The following is a 17,585-nucleotide window of genomic DNA, read 5'->3' as shown; positions in this document are numbered from 1 at the left end:
CTAACTTGAATCACCTTGTTCAGTTGTAATGATGCTGGGTGGGTATAGAGATTCAGCTCCCCACTGGGTCTCTCTGACACCAGAGGCAAGAGGTGAAGCCTAATGGTGACTAACCCTGCCTCATTCTGCCTCATTGAGCCCTGTTGCTACTGGGTAGGGATTTAGGTTCAACTTGTCATTGGATCCCACAGAAAGAACCCTGGTGGAGGAATTGGAATCGTGCCTGTGTCTTCCACTTAGGGAATTGATGATTACCTTCCCACTGAGCCCTGCTGACACTACCCCAGCAGAGGAATCACCATTGACTGGCTCTGCTGGCCAAAAGATCAGCTAGTTGCTGAGCCTTTTTTGATACCACTTGGCAGGGGAATCAGAGTTCTGCATGGTTCTACCCAGTGGGGAATGCCCACTCTCTTGTGGATACTACTCAAACAGGGAATGGGTCACTTTGACTAAGAGCTGGGGGAGAGAGAATCCTATCTCCTTAGCTATGCCTACCCAGAAAGGAGCTTCTCTCATGCTGAGCTGGGATGAGGGGAAGAGAAGGAGCAGATTATGGCACAGACTTTAGCTATTCTTGCTGTGATTTAGTAGGTTTCTTAATAAATCTTTATTTACTATATTCACCTAGGATAATTTCAAGTGACTTTGAGGGGTTGTTTTTTTAATCATCTTTACCAGTTATGTTTGTTTTCTTGGGAAGCAGGTATGGGAAATTCCTTACATGCTGTTTTCTTCTCAGAGTCCTCCTGTGTTCGTTTTTAAAATCTGATCACACTTTTTAAAGTATGATTATTGGATCATCCTGCATCTTTTTATGTTTTAGTGTAGTAGCCACTCCTGTGATGACATATGGTCATCTGGAGGGTCTTATAAATGAGTGGAACCTTGAGCTGGAAGATCAAGAGAAGTACTTTCTTCTCCAGGCCACTCAGGTCAATGCTTGGGACCATGCGTTGATTGAGAATGGTGAGATGGTAAGAAGATATTTTCATTAATCTACCTACATTGTGCAAGTATTTGCAGATGAACACAAGAAAATAGACCTGTGTTTTGTGGTTTTCTTTGTTGTTGTTGTTTTGTTTATGTTTTTGTTTTTTGAGACAGGGTCTTGCTCTATCACTTAGGCTGGAGCACAGTGGTGCAATTACAGCTCACTGCAGCCTCGATCTCCCTGGCTCAAGCAATTCTCCCACCTCAGCCTCCTAAGTAGCTGGGACCACAGGGGCACACCAGCACCCCCGGCTAACTGTGTGTGTGTTTTTTTCAGTAGGGATAGGGTCCCACTGCGTTGCCCAGTCTGGTCTCAAACTCCTAGGCTCAAGTGATCCTCCTGCCTCAGCCTCCCAAAGTGCTGGGATTATAGGCATGAGCCACCATACCCAGCCCTGTGGTTAATTTTCTATTCCAATATTGGTGAGCAGCTCAAAGTATATTCCTTAGGCAATAAGTACCCTGAATAAAAGGAAATCTTTCATATTTGAAGTGTATTTGAGAAAATTAATATTGCTCTAAAATTGTTATATAAATTCAAATACTTATATTGTTGTATTCATATTTCTCTTTATAGATTCGTATTTTACATGGAGAAGTGAACAAAGTGAAACTGGATCAGAAAAGGTAGAACCTTAGATTTCCTTGGTTGAAAGATTAAAGACCTATCTTTTTATTCAGTGTTTTTTTTCCTTCTGTAGTTTGTTAACTCTTTTCTTTTTGTCACTCCAAATTCCTTTCATCAGCCTTTTTATTAACTTATTTTATTCAGATTGGAACAAGAATTGGATTTTATCCTGTCACAGCAGCAGGAACTAGAATTTCTGTTGACTTATTTAGAGGAGTCTACGCGCGACCAGAGTGGACTTCATTATCTGCAGGATGCAGATGAGGAGCATGTGGAGACGTAAGTAACTGAATAAAGATTGAAGAATGGGGCAGGACTTACGTATTCTGAGAGCATTCCAGGAACAGAGGGGAAAAGTCGAATTGGAAGGCAAGGAATACAAATCGGTAGAAAGGGACAAGCTTTTGTAGTTGACATTTATCAATTTGTTTGATTGTTTTCTGGTTATCTTTTCTGGATGCTTGTAAATGAAGAAATCATTCTGGCAATTTTGTTTTATAGCATTTTGTTTACTGTTATTACTGTCAACCTTATGCATGTTCACTGTAAAGTTTTTGTATTTGTCAAATTTGTTCTTAAATTAGAAGTACAAATTTTATGTGTATGGTGTCATGGTATTGTGAGATATTTATGGTCTCCTCTTTATGTTGATTCTGCTAAAACTAATAGTCATGCAATTGCTTTAGTGATAAATCATTTGCTATTTTAAAGGCAATTTGTTAATCTGGAGGCAAACTGTATAGCTTTCAAAAATGGAGTGATTTTGTCAATGTCTTAGGAGGGCTATATTTTATTTGTGAACTCTTCAGTCTTTACCTTCTGTCAATATAGTGCCAGTATTCCCAAAGTAACTTTATTTCTCTGGAACTGAGGTTTGGTAATTGGCCAATTTATTAAGTATTAGAATTTGTATGAATGAACAACATAATCTAGATTGAGACTAAATTGGACACATTTTATCAATGACTTATTATGAGTTAAGACTGGGCCTGTTTTTAACATGCTTGCAAGTTAACTTTTTTGTAGGAGCATTAAATGTGGTAAGTACAACTAATCTATACTAACCTAAATCAGTTTCTGCTTTTGTATTTCAACCTTTGTGAATTTTTCTTTTCTTCGTATTGCTTTCTATGCATTCTATCATTTTTTTGAAACATATAGAGTTACATTTTTGGCCATAAGATCCTAACTGTAGCTTGAAGAAATCTTCATGACATTAGTTCCTTTCCAGTTGCTCCTTTGTAGTCATACATATATATATATATATATTCTGAATTATATATATATTCTGAATTATATATATATATTCTGAATATATATATATCTGAATATATATATCTGAATATATATATATATTCTGAATATATATATATCTGAATATATATATCTGAATATATATTTATCTGAATATATATATATATATCTGAATATATATATATATTCAAGATGAAGTCCTGCTCTGTCGCCCAGGCTGGAATGCAGTGGCACGATCTCGGCTCACTGCAACCTCTGCCTCCTGGGTTCAAGCGATTCTTCTGCCTCAGCGTCCTGAGTAGCTGGGATTACAGGCATGCGCCACCACACCCAGCTAATTTTTTGTATTTTTAGTAGGGACCGGGTTTCACCATGTTGGCCAGGCTGGTCTCGAACTCCTGACTTCATGATCCACTCCCCTCGGGCTCCCAAAGTGCTGGGATTACAGGCATGAGCCACCGCACCCGGCTCAGATTTGTATTGTGATGAAATATTTACCAGAATCTTCAATAATGTAGGCAACCAATTCTATGGCATAAGTACTATGCCATAGAAAGGCAGTAGATAGTTGTTACCTACAAATCTAATTGACTCTTTCAATCTTTATACACATTAAGGTTGAAAAATCCTCTGGCCACTTTAATTCTCATAAACATATTTATTGACTGGGTCGTGTGTGTGTGTGTGTGTGTGTGTGTGTGTGTGTGTGTGTGTGGTTTGGGTGGAAATCTCGAGAATTTAGGCAACTAACTTGTGAACTTAGCAGGTTTGTCTATCTTTGATTATTGTGAAGCTCATTTCTCAAAACATCTTTTTTGCCTGATGAAGTATATTTATATGAGGTTTTATTTTGAAAATTTGTGTATTCAAGATCATTGAAGACATCTCAGCATTTATTGAATATTGCCAAACCCTAAATAACTTCTCTTTTGTATGTAAATGTCCTATAGGTGTATTTTGACACCTTAAAGGATTCCTTTGCTCTGCAGATCCCCAGGGTATTCACCTAGAGGATAAATAGGTGAAGGTAAAAACGCAAGGTAGATAAAAGTCTTCTCATTTGGAGTCTTTTTAGAACATGGTAATAATAACGTCACAAATGCTGCATCCATGAAAATATATCAGTAGTCATAACTGAGCTCCACTGAAAAGACAGGGGAATTAAGGCAAATCCAATTGGTAGTGTCATGTTTATATATCAATAACAATAGGTAGTGGAGAAAACACTTTTTGTTAATCCCTTTATTTTACTTGCCTTTTCAGTTACAGATTAGCAGAAAGTATAGATGCTCAGCTGAAACAAATGGCCCAAGATCTCAAGGACGTTGTTAATCACCTGAATACATTTGAAAGTTCTTCTGACACTACTGATCCGGTGTGTTTACTGCTTTGTGTACTTAGGCAACCAAGATTTAGTATGAAATTAGCATACAGCCAGGTATGGTGGCTCATGCCTATAACCCCAGCACTTTGGTAGGCCGAGGCAAGAGAACTGTTTTAGGCCAAGAGTTTGAGACCAGCCTGGGCAACATAGTGAGACCCTGTCTCTATAAAAAATGAAAAAATCTATCTGGGCATGGTGGTACATACCTATAGTCCTACCTACTCTGGAGGCTGAGGTGAGAGGATCACTTGAGCCCAGGAGTTGAAAGCTGCAGTGAGCTATGCTTGCACCACTGTGTCTAGCCTGGGTGACAGAGTGAGATCCTGTCTCTAGAAAGAAATTAGCATTCTGTGGTTCTTTTAAGCTAGTCCCTTTTTTCCGTCTTCTATAGTGTTTCTTCCTGCCTCTAGAAATATGAAGCCCCTTGGGTGTGGTTAGTGGAGCAGGAAACATCTAGAGGCAGAAAAGGTTGTGAGTTTTTTGTGGTTATTCCCAGGAAGGTGAAAATATTACTCTTCCCTAAGTTGTCATGCTTTTCTCCCTTATTCTTCACATAACTAAGTATGTACCTGTATTTATTTTTCTGTTCACTTATTAGCCAGTTCATTCTTCTTTTTACATATTTGTTTACATACTTATATAAGTGTTAGTAGGTATGCTTGTGTCTGTTCAACACAACCAGGCAATCCTTAATTTATGGTTAGATTGTATTTTAAAATTTGTTAGGTTGACTATTTGAGACTTTACATTTTTCTATAGAAACTTGGTGAAATATGGTTATTAGGTTTACACCTGCCCCCACAGAATACTACTTAGCTCATAATAAATGTATTATATCAGTGGAATTACAGCTGAGGCTCCAATTAGAGTTAAGGTGCTGTGAATTAATTTGGCAGTAAGAAAGAATTGTTTTTTTTTCTTTCTCTATACTCTGATTAAACAGCTTATTTCCTGTACCTTTCCCTGTTGTCTTAGCAGCTAAATGGAGTCCTCCTTTTCCCGCTCCCACTCTGTGGCAGTAGTAGTAAGAGGGATCTCCCATTGTGGGAGTTCCCATTGTGCTTTCTATCAGTTAATCATAATCAGGAGTGAGGCCAGGATCGGGTAGGTGAAGATGAATGACATATATGTAAGTGGTGATTATTCTTTAGTAAGCTCTTTGTTCAATTATATACAGACAGTTCTTTATCTACATACACATTACCATTTTTTAAATTATAAAGATACAGTGTGTTATAGCTGAGAAAGTATTAGAATTTTGTTTAAGTCATTTAATCTCTCTGGGTCTTGGCTCCTTCTTTTGCAAAATGTCAAGGATAGATTAAATGATCTGTAGGTCCCTTCCCGCTATAAAAATTATGCCATTCTGTACTTTGGGTGAATCTAAAGTTGAACAAAGACAAATATAAATTAATCTGAAATTATTCATGCTACCATGTCCCTGTGTTCACGCAAATGATCAAGAGTTTACAAAATACAGATTTTCTCTTAATGAAATATTAGATTACCATTGTAATTCCAAAATTCAAAATTGTTTTGTTGTAATAGAATTTTGGTGCATAGGTAAATATATGCAGATTTAGACATTCAGCAGAGTTGATTTCTAGTTTCTCTGTGTTGAATTAATATAAGTGGAGTGTTCTCAATCAAGTAACTAAAAGGAGACTATAATTCTGTCTTTGTCCATTTTCTCTACTTAGCCCTGGATTGTTTTATTTTATTTTAGTAGTGGGTAGTAAATGGTTTGAGTCTTTTTGTTTTCCTGGCAGGGGTGATTGGGATGTTTAAGATGAGTCAATTAAAGGGTAATTGCTGTTTGATTGCAGAATAAAAGAAGAAAGAGACCACTGACAGCTCTTTTTGCAGAGAGCATAAATCCTTGGACAAGAAACGGGAAAAACATTTTCTGAACAATAATATTCCTGTAGATAATTGTAACCGGATTAACAAAGCTTTATTACTCTGGGTCATATACTAGGGTAGAAAAATAGGAGCTATGTGTTCCAGTATTCACGGTGATGAGATTTATCTATTTTTATTCCCCCTTTTTTTGTGAGCGGCAATGGGAAAGACCACCTAATGTCTAAAAGTTTTATTAAGTAAGTTCATATTATGCACTGTGTTATTCAGTCACATTTTCTTACAAAATCCATAAGGAAAATTAAGTCATCTATATTAACAGTACCCTGATAATATACTGGTGTATTTCTTTCTAGTCTTTTTTGCTATGCTGCTAAAAATACTTCTTTTGTATTAAAGAGTACTGGAAACTATATAACTTTTTGTATTCTATCTTCACTTAATATTCTTTCATGGTCTTTCCCAAAAATTTTAACCATTCTTTGAAAACATGAGTTTTAATGGTACTATAATGTTTCATCAGGGTTGACTTTACCATGATCTATTTAATCATTTTTTGATTGGTAGAGATATTGTTTCCAATCTTTAGCCAATATAAAATAGTCCAGTAATCACCACTTATATTTAGATTTGATTATCTCCTCTGGATAACGGAAATAGAATATACTGACTGAGTCAAAAGGTATGAATATTTTAAAGCTTTTGATATGTATCATAAAAATTTACATTTTGAAAGGTTGGGTCAATTTATATTACTATTGGCTATATATGAATGTACCTATTTTTCCCACACACTCGATAACTGAGTAAGACCATTTTTTAAAAATTGCTGATTTGGTTGACAACTGGTGCTATTTTTAATTTTTTTATGTGAATTCATTGTCTTGTGAAATGTGTCTTAATGTTCTTTATACTGTGGTAGTCAGTTTCTTATTGAATTGTAGGTATCCAATTCATGATGGTTACAAATAATTAAATTGAACCAATATATAAAGATAATGAACATTGCAAATATGAATTAGCAACAAAAAAATTAGTATTTAGTAATTCTCAGTCCATTTCTTACCAGAAGAAATTAAAAGTCACTTCCTAATGTCAATTTCTTATGTTTATTTTTTATTTACCACCTCAGAATAATCATAATCTAAAAGTCTTATATGTATTTTTAGCTCCACCAGATCTGCAGAATTCTGAATGCCCATATGGACTCCCTGCAGTGGATTGATCAGAATTCAGGTGGGAGTTTGCTTGTATGCCACTCTGTGTATTTATTGCAAGTAGAAAACGTGATACATGTCAGTTGTATGCTCCATGACCAAACTCATATAAAAGCTGTTGTATGGGTGTTGCTTAACGCACAGTATGTGTATTATAGTTCTGAAAAACTGTAATTCCTTATTTTTTTAAACGAAGTACACATAGGATAAACTAGAAATTAATGAAAATAGAGGATGGATAGGAATGGGGCACATAGAATTGGGATAGAAGCAAGACTTCTATGAATATGCCTTTTTACACAGTTTTGACTTGGGGGCCATATAAATGTTTTACATACCAAAAAATTAGAATTAAGTCAAAAATAATGAGAAGGAAGACAAATACTAAAATTGAATACATACTGAAACTAAACAAACCTACATAACTAATTTATAACAATCGCCCAGTTCAGATAACTTTTGAACATAGTGTTCTTGATGATGCATCCTTCTAGGAGGTCATCTTAAGGATATAAGGAACATCAAGGAAATTTTAAACTTTCTCTTAATAGGTTTATTATTAGTTTCAGAATTATAATACCAGTATTACTACCATTTCATATATATTGAGAAATAAAGTAAAGCATATTAGTGATAATAGAAGTCAAGATTTTCATTGAAAGTCAAAGAGATACAAGTTATTTTTCCTCTTCTTTTCTATTTGCATTATAAATTTGAATTTAAGATATGAGTAATGAATTCCTGTTCCTTTGTTCTATACACAGAAATGGCCTAGAAGCAATGACAGACATACCCCAGTGGCAATGAGCACACCTAGAACCTAGATCTTGGTTTCTAAATGCCATTCACACTAAAAGGAACCAAGTCTTCTTGGGGAACTGTCTAATCTCATGCCTCAGGCTGGGAAAGTACAGAGTGAGCTTGAGACTTCTTGTGCAAGAAAGCAATCATTGTTCAGTGACTAATAAGGTTATATCAGGGCACAAGATTGTGCTTGAAGGGACTCCCACTGGCCACATTAGGATGGTTTGAACATCAAAAAGAATAGTAGTAGTAACAGATTATAATAGATTGAGGGAAAATAAAATCTCATGAATCTATAATGATACTCCAAAAAAAAGGAGGTATAGGAGAAAGTCTACAGAAGCATGCCAGCTAATTATTGAAAGAAGGAATGATAAAATTAGAAAACTACTATTAATAAAACTTTCAACAGAACACTTTCATTAAGCTCACTCTCATCTTGAACACCTGCCTCATTCGTAAAATGTTCAAACTGTCATTTCTTGGCAGAAAAATATGCTAGCAGAAAATGTACCAGATACAGTCTGTAAGTTGCTGAGTTAATTTTTTCAAAACAGTTTTATTGAGGCATAATTTACATACCATAAAGTTCACCCATTTTAATTGTACACTTCAATGAGGAAAAGAGTCATTTTGCAACCCCAGCACAATCATTGATTCAGGCAAGGATCATCAATGAATGCTAAAACCATTGAGTTTAAGATCGCTGGAGAATAGGATATTTATGTGGTCTCAAAAATATCACTCCATAGATTACTGAATAGTTACAAAGGACAAAATGTGCCTTTACAACAGCTATCTAACTTGTACCACTTTAATGAAGTGATCAAACTTAGCCTCTCCAATAGTAGGATAACTGGACTTTATGTGCCTCTTGATCTGACATGATAAGAAGTATACAATACCATTTATGTAGTAGTCTTATCAAAAATGTTTAATTTGAATCTAATCATAAGAAAATAATCAGATATTCCACATGTGAGACATTCTGAAAGATGATGTAGTATTCTTACCCAAAATGTTTAACTTGAATCTAATCTCAAGAAAATAATCAGACATTCTATGTGTGAGACATTCTGAAAGATAATTGGCTTGGACTCTTCAAAAAGTTCGTTATGAGAAAAAAAATTCGAAACAAGCAAACAAAAATAAGTGGATAGTCTTAGATTAAAAAAGGCATAACATTCAAGTCTACCTTGTTACCCTTGATTAGGTACTGATCAAAACTAAAAAGATATTGTTTAGAATATTGGGGGATTGAATATGGACTGTATATTAAATGATATTAAGGAATTGTTTATTTTACTAGATGTGATAGTTATTGATTATGTAGGAAAAGATCCTTATTCTTAGAAGATTCAGGCTATGTTATTTAGAGAATTCTCATGTCTGTGGTTTACTTTCAGCAAAAATTTGCAAAGAGGAAGATTTAGCAATTTGTGGCAAAATGTTAACAGTGGGTTAATCTAGGTAAAAGGCATACAAGTGTGTGGTTTTTACTATTCTCTCAACTTTCCTATAGACTTAAAAATTGGGGGGTGGAAATCATTTTTATAGACTTTGCCTAAATATGGAATATAATGAAGCCTAAGGAATTAAGACAAATGGGAGCTAGTTAACGAGAGTTAACTACTTTTAAAGATGTGGCCTTAAAATAATACAAATTTTATTATTTGGCATGCTAGATTTTTCATTTTCTGCATTAATAGAGGTCATCAACCATGAACTTCTTCAGCTTCTTTCCCTTCCAGACATACCTAGATCATCATTCATCTTTACTTCCTTCTCTCCCGTGTTAAGGAAAAAATATTCTATCAATTTTGAAACTATTTTGAATTATCAGAGGGAGGTTAAATTCTATATCGCTTTAATATTTTTTAAAACTGCCTGATGGGGAGAGTTTCTAAGTCAGTTAGATACGGGTTCAAGTCAAGGCATTACCACTTAATTGTTGTGTGACCTTAATTGTTACTTAATCTCTCTGAGTCTGTATCTTCATTTTTAAAATGAGGGATAATATCTATCTTTTAGGGGTTTTGTAAGGATTAAAAGAAGCAATGTCAGTAAATGGTAGTGGCAGAACTGGTTACTGATTATCAGAATTTACTATGTTTATGTGGTCAGGTAAGAGAAAAGAAGGGTCATGTGATTCAAAAGGTAGCTATTAAATTGGATCTAGAGAAGGTAGTTCCAGGTAGTTTATCACCAAAAACCACTTACCTAGACAAGTTATAAGAACTGCTGAGATGTGAGAGTGTCAGTAACTAGAAAACACTCAGGAATGAGATTAAACAATGCTTGACTTAGTTGTCTTCCTGTCGCATGTTTTTCTACAGTGATCAGTGCTTCTCGGGTAGAGTTGAGGAAGGTGTCAAAAAGTAATTTGGGCTGTAGAGAAAAATTATAGTGATTTTTTTTCTCTTGGCAGGGATTCTCTTTGTCATAAATGAAATCTCAAGGCTTTCAGCCAGTGTTTCCTTAATAAAATTAAGATTGTTAGCATTGAAAAGGGACTTACTTTATTTAAATGGAGAAACTGTGGCTCAGAGAGGTTGAATGACTTCTTTAAGAACACACAGCTAATTAATGGCAGAGCTAGGACCAGGATCCAGACTTCCTTATTATCAGAATGGTGTTCTTTCTTCTGGTATGCTCTTAAAACAATTGTAATGTAGGATCACTAAATATAAAAACAAATCTTAGTCATGTACCTAATAGTAGAGGACAAAGGTTATCAAAGTATGATAGTACTTTGGATAGGATATAAGTTCTAGGTATCTGGGGAAAGTTCTAAGTAAACACAGGATAAAAAGAGTAAAACAATGAAGAGTAATGATTACTTGGAGTTACTTTTTTGCTAAAAATTCATTTGAGCTGGAGAGGCGATGAGATTTCATATTGGTTCTCAACTGAGACAAAGGAGGCCATGAAAAAGAATGAGAAAAAAAGCCTGGTATTTCTTGACTCTGTGGGCTCCTTTTTGCCATTCCCACCCAAGGAGACTTTCTTTTTCATATCAGGAAATGACAAGATGAAGAAATTGAGAGTGGCAGGGTTTAATTATGCTGTCTTAAGAGAGGTTGTTTTTTGTTATTTTATTTTGTTTTTTAGTAGTTAATTGGATCATGTATGCTGAAATGATCTGTGGACTGAAAAGTTTTTTGAGTAAGCTCAATGAATCCATTTATTTCTACTCAAATAATCGTTATAGAAAAAGTAATAGATGTGTTATTTTAACAATACAAATATTATAGTTTTTTACTAAAGAGAAATCTTCAACTTGTATATAATCAAATCTTTATTTTAAAAGGATTCTGGGAAATGTTTTGATAATTCAATATCTTTAATTTTAGTACACATTTTTTTCCATCATAAAACATGACAACTGTTGCACTAAGAAGATCATATATTTAACTAAAAAGTTGGCTCTTTAAAAGTGATTTGGAGGCTGGGCACTGTCTCTCATGCCTGCAATCCCAGCACTTCAGGAGGCCAAGGTGGATGGATCGCTTGAGCCCAGGGATTCGAAACCAGCCTGGGCAACAAAGTGAGACCTCATCTCTTAAAAAAAAAAAATAGCTGGGTGTAGTAGCACACACCTGTGGTTCCAGCTACTTGGGATACTGAGGTAGGAGGTTTGAGCTTGGGAGTTCGAGGCTTCAGTGAGCCATGATTGCATCACTACACCCTAGCCTCGGTGACAGTGAGACTGTGTCTAATAAAAAAGCATGATTTGGAAATGAAACATTACACTTTAAATATGTTAAAATATTACATAAAAGTCCAGTCAACTTTTCAATATCCATGAATAAGTTACAGAGAACTAGGCCCCTTTCTTTCTCTAACTTATGTGATGGGTTAGATAAGTGATGGGACTGAACTAGAAAGGTGTCAAAGTACTAGATAATTGAATTAAGGAGTGTCTGAACATGTGTAGGTAATGACCAATTTTTACATTTGATATTTCCCTCCTTTGTTTAACATTAACTATGCCTTTTTTCCTCCCGATCAGTCTAGATAATTGGGAATTAGTAGTAACTATAGTCAAATACCAGTTTCCCCTCTTGTTATTCTCTTTGTAAAAATTTACAACATTATTTTGAGGTTGACTTGATGGCAATGCTGCAGTCACACATCTGTCTTCTGAGTTGGTAGTCATTGAAACTGCAGCAACTCCAGTTCTTCTGGGACCACTTATGACAGAATTGGCAATGCATCTGAGCCAATTTGTTACTAGTTTTAAGTATATGGTGCTACTTCTCTTAGAGAGGCAACATGGGGTGAGGGATAGGCATTTTCTGTTTCTTCATATACCAAACCATAATCATGTCTGGTAATATTTATCCAACACCCCAATAAAGGAATGGGCAATGGAAAAATCTTATACTTGTAATTATTTGAAAGTTCACTGAGTATTTTCATGGCATTTTACTTCTTTCATAAAGTATCCCAAAGCTTCAAGACTAAAATATATTTCTTCCATAATTATTGCAGTCTCTTAAGGAATAGAGCTGGATAATTATTTAATAGCCGCTCACAACATTTAGGCTGCTATTTAGGGCAGAGTTACTCCTTAGAGTAACTATAAGCACCATAGGGATTTTGTAATATTTCCAAAATAAAATCCCATTAGTACTAAGCTGAATGGCTATGAACACCTTATTTTTTTGGTGCAAAACATTCTTAGTTGTCTCTCATGATTTGACTAACTCTTGCATAAAATGTCATAGGATCATTTTAGAGAAGTAGTTTTGTGTGATATGTAATAATCATACTTCATATTTACCCAGTGTTAATATTTATTGTCTGAGGGTATTGCTTTCAATTAGATTTTTTGGAGTTGGATTTTTTTAAGAAGCTTTGGTCCAGACAAGAAAGATTTTTTAAAAATACATATATATGTATTTTTTGAGACAGGGCCTCACTCTGTCACCCAGGCTGGAGTGCAGTGGCATGATCTCGGCTCACTGCAACCTCTGCCTTCCAGTTCAAGTGATTCTCCTGCCTCCCGAGTAGCTGGGACTACAGGCACGCACCACCATGCCCGGCTAATTTTTGTATTTTTTGGTAGAGACAGGGTTTCATGGTGTAGGCCAGGCTGGTCTCGAACTCTTGGCTTCAAGTGATCCACCGCCTCGGCCTCCCAAAGTGTGAGGATTACAAGCATGAGCCACCACACTCGGCCTAAAAATATTTTTATTAATTACTTTCATCCATCCCTCTCATATCTGAAGAGTATCCGGGCTGAGATGCCAAAAGATGCCTTTGAATTCCAATTAAGGTGCCTTCTTCCTGTTTCGTCTTCTAGAATAGAATCTGATTTACTGAGCAAGGTTGTTTCATTTACTTCCTCTTTTTCTTTAATTCTTTGGGAAATCTTGGTGGCATTGGTTGATTGGTGAGGTCATCTCTTGTGTTCTTGAGTATAATGTTCCACTTCACCTACTTGAAAAGTGAATGCCCTTGTTCTGCCAGAGATGCGGCAGCAACACAAAGATATCTCTGTTTGTGAGGTTCACTTTTAGCGTCTCTTAACCTCAACAGAGACACTTGGTTGTTCCCAGTGCAGTTAATTGAAAGGTATTTTATGTCTTTCCACTGTTTATTAGCCACTTGCTCATCTTTGTTCCCCTTTACAGACAAAATAGATTTGTTGTCACACCTTTGTCTCTTGATTCTGAAGAACTTCTTGTAGGTTTGATTAGGGTACTAAAATTAGAATTGAGCAAGTATTCAGCTGCTGTTAGGAAAGCACATGTATGTGATGGTTAACATTCTCAGAGCTCCACTTCCCAAACTTCCTTTTCTATATGTAAATCCAGATTTGAAATACTCTCAATACATCTGCAAAATTAGATTTCTCACTAATCCTACTTATGTACATTTTGTGCCCAAGTGAATTTCCTCAAGCTGGAGAGACTCCCCAGATGAAATATGTAACATAATTTAAATCACTTCCAAATAGCAGAATATATATTGTTTGTGAGAAGGACGGATTTTTCTCCAAAGTAATTTTATTTCTGTTACTGACCAAAAAACAAACACAGTACACTGGAGTCTTACTCTAATGCTTTTTTTGGGGCCCATCTCAATGGCCACCTCATGGATAAGATAAACTGATGGTATTTCACCAATTAAACTTTGCCAGATGGGATTCAGATAGGCCAGCCACATTCTAAGCACTTCAGTGTTTGAAGGGACAACAAATAGTATTTGCTGCAATGCCAGTTATTAGCTCAGCATAATACTTTTTATTAAAAAATTGCACAGCATTTGGCAAACAGGTGTACTGTAACAGAAAAAGCACTCTTATATGGGAATCTAAAGATACAGGTCATAGTAGAAATTCATTAGCTTTGGCCTTTGAGAGGTAACTTAACCTTCTTGAGTTTTTAATTATTTGTTCCATCCCAGGGTATTGTGGGTAATATATATGGGCATTTTGAAAACTGAGTGCTATATAATTGGAAGATGTTCTTTTAGATGCCAGTTGAAACAGCACAGTAGTTGTGACTCTAAATACAAAGCATCTACTATATGCCAAGTCATTGTGTATCTCAGTGTAGGAGGTATAAATATTAATGGCACCTCTGCCTTGAACAGATACAAAGTGAGGGGGTAGGGGTATGGCAAAGGAAGAAGAACATAATATTCAGTTGATTTCCTAGAAAAGGTAGAATTTGAAATGAGACTTGAATAAGTAATAATTTCAACAGGATGACTGAATAAAGACCACTTAAGATATAATAATTCTACTACATTTTTCTCCTCTGCCTCTATGAATTCAGGATGCTTTCACTATCTTTTCTTTTTACACTCTTCCTTGAAATGTATTTTTTATTAATTTTGTGTGAAGGGCAGTGCTACACACAAGCAGAATGTCTTGTCACCACCTTAATATATCAGTGGCAAGACCAGTATGTGTATTCTCATGGCAGAAATGGAGTTTTGTACATCTCTGTAAATACTCTTTCTCCCATCAGACATACTTAGCACTAGGAATTCAGGTACATTAATTCTGAGTGTAACTTTGATTTTAATAAACTGGGTATCTTAAAAGAATCTATGAGTAGTGAGAAGACAGTATGCTCTCTTTCATCCTCTTCCCTCTCCCCTCTCCCTGTATCCTTCCCTTCCTCCGTTTCTGAATGAGAAATAAACCTTAATTATGGCAAGCCCCTAAGATTTCAAGGTTGCTTTTAAACAGCCTAACTAACAACCTAACTAACATAGAAGGTAGATTGGACAATAACTGAAACCTTAAAATGTGGCACTGGCTTAGCAGGCAGGCAACAATGAGGAAACATACGGTGAAGGCTGAAAAGATGGCCAGCCATATTAAGCAGTTAGAACAGATTTGGTAAAACTGTTGCCTAACATAAATTGGGGGTCATATTATATGGTTACTGAGCTGGCAGTTGTAGGAAAAGAGGTTGGGAATCAAAACTTATTTGTGTGCGTTGGTCTTTTTTTAATTGAAGTTTCTATTGAGGTAGTTGTAGAATAATACAGAAGTCATGTTAATTCTTTACCTAGTTTTCCTCAGAGGCAACATCTTGCAAAACTGTAGTACAGTATTACAACTAGGATATTCACATTGATAAAATCTAATCTACTTCAGATTTCCCCAGTTTTACTTGTGTGTGTGTATTTAGTTCTGTACAGTTTTATCACATGTAGATTTGTATATCTACCACCATAGTCAAGATACAGAACAGTTTCATACCACATTTCCTCATGTTCCCCCTTTAATCACAGCATCCACCTTCCCTCCCTTCTACCAAGTTCCCTTACCCACCCCTCTACCGCATTTCCTAATTAACTCCTTGGCAACCACAAATCTATTTTCTATTTCTAAAATTCTATCATTTCAAAATACTTAAATAGAGTCATACAGCGTGTAACCTTTTGGGATTGGCTTTTTTCCCCCTCAGCATAATTCTCCAAAGATTCATTGTGTTTCTGTGTGTATCAATAGTTTGATTCTTTCTATTGCTGAGTAATATTCCATGGTATGGGTATACCGCAGTTGGTTTAACCATTCACCTGTTGCAGGACATCTGGGCTGTTTCCAGTTTTAGGACATTATGAATAAAACTGCTGTGAACATTTATGTACAGGTTCTTTTGTGAATGTAAGTTTTCATTTCTCTGGGATAGATATCCAAGAATACAATTGCTGGATCATATGGTAGTTGTGGGTTTAGACACTGCCACATTATTTTCCAGAGTGGCTGTACCATTTTACGTATCCCCCAGCAGTGTATGAGTGATCCAGTTTGTCTGTGTCCTCATCAGCATTTGGTATTTTCGCTATTTTTCATTTTAGCTCTTGTAATGGAGGTGTAATGATATCAAGGCAGTTTTAAGTTGCATTTCCCTGATGAATGATGGTGCTGAACCTTTTCCTGTACTTACTTCCCATCAGTATAAACTTTTCAGTGAAATGCCTGTTTGTGTCCTCTGTCCATTTTCTAATCAAATTGTTTATTTTTTACTGTTGTGTTTTGAGAATCTTCATGTGTTCTAGATGCAAGTCTTTTGTCACATATGTGGTTTGCAAATATTTTCTCGCAGTCTGTAGCCTATCTATTCATTTTCTTAGTAGAGTTGTTCACAGAACAAAGTTTTTTAATTTTGATGCAATGCATTTGATCAGTTTTATTTTATGGATTATGTTTATGGTGTCCAGTCTAAGAACTTTTTGCCTAGCCCCATGTCCCCAAGATTTTTTCCTATATCTTTTTTCTACAAGTTTTATCATTTTACATTTAAGGCTGTGACCCATTTTGATTTAATTTTTATATAAGATAGGAGGCTTAGATTAAGATTCTTCTTCTTTTTTTTCCTACAAATATCCAGTTGTTCCAGCACCATTTTTGAAAAAGTATCCTTCCTCAATTAAATTGCTTTTGTGCCTTAAAAAACAACAAAAACAACAACAAAAAAAACCTGTTTGACATATTTGTGTGGGTCTTTTTCTGAGGTCTCTGTACTATGGGTCTATGTGTCTTTCCCCCAGTGCTTTCATTACTATAGCCATACAGTAAGAAGCCTTAGTATCTGGTAGAATGATTCTTCCCACTTTATTCTACTCTGTCAAGATTGTTTTAGTTTCCATGAAAATGTCCTGGGATTTGATAGGAATTGCATTTAACCTATAGATCAATTTGGGGAGAATTAACATCTTTACTGTGTTGAGTCTTCCCATCTATGAACATATGTCCCAAAATTTATCTAGGTGTTCTTTGATTTCTTTCATGAGCATTTTGTAATTTTCATCACCCACATCACATACATGTTTTGGTTTTGTTAGATTTATACCTTAGTATTTTATTACTTTGTAGTGGTTATGAATGGTATTATGTTACACAAGTTTTTGTTAGTGTAAAATCAACACAATTTTTGTGTGTTGATTTTATATCTTTTGACATTGCTGAACTCAC

At 35.4% G+C, this 17,585-nt stretch overlaps 1 protein-coding gene across 4 annotated transcripts in view; it reads left to right on the top strand.

Annotated features, from left to right (window-relative positions):
- Window positions 1-17,585, top strand: part of NUP62CL (nucleoporin 62 C-terminal like) — a 116,428-nt gene that overhangs the window by 84,481 nt on the left and 14,362 nt on the right. Inside the window, exons 4-8 of one of the 4 annotated variants that reach the window (XM_055106864.1) lie at window positions 827-977; window positions 1,571-1,620; window positions 1,766-1,900; window positions 4,139-4,250; window positions 7,289-11,965. In XM_055106864.1, the coding sequence (XP_054962839.1) occupies window positions 827-977; window positions 1,571-1,620; window positions 1,766-1,900; window positions 4,139-4,250; window positions 7,289-7,510 (670 nt within the window). In that variant the 3' untranslated portion in view covers window positions 7,511-11,965. Of the gene's footprint in view, window positions 1-826; window positions 978-1,570; window positions 1,621-1,765; window positions 1,901-4,138; window positions 4,251-7,288; window positions 11,966-17,585 lie in introns of those variants that run through there. The other 3 variants (XM_055106865.1, XM_014343526.4, XM_055106866.1) reach the window with 3 other exon arrangements.

Source organism: Pan paniscus, chromosome X, assembly GCF_029289425.2.
Source record: "Pan paniscus chromosome X, NHGRI_mPanPan1-v2.0_pri, whole genome shotgun sequence".
NCBI classification, from domain to species: Eukaryota; Metazoa; Chordata; class Mammalia; order Primates; family Hominidae; genus Pan; species Pan paniscus.
This window is presented reverse-complemented; position numbering and strand designations above follow the sequence as displayed.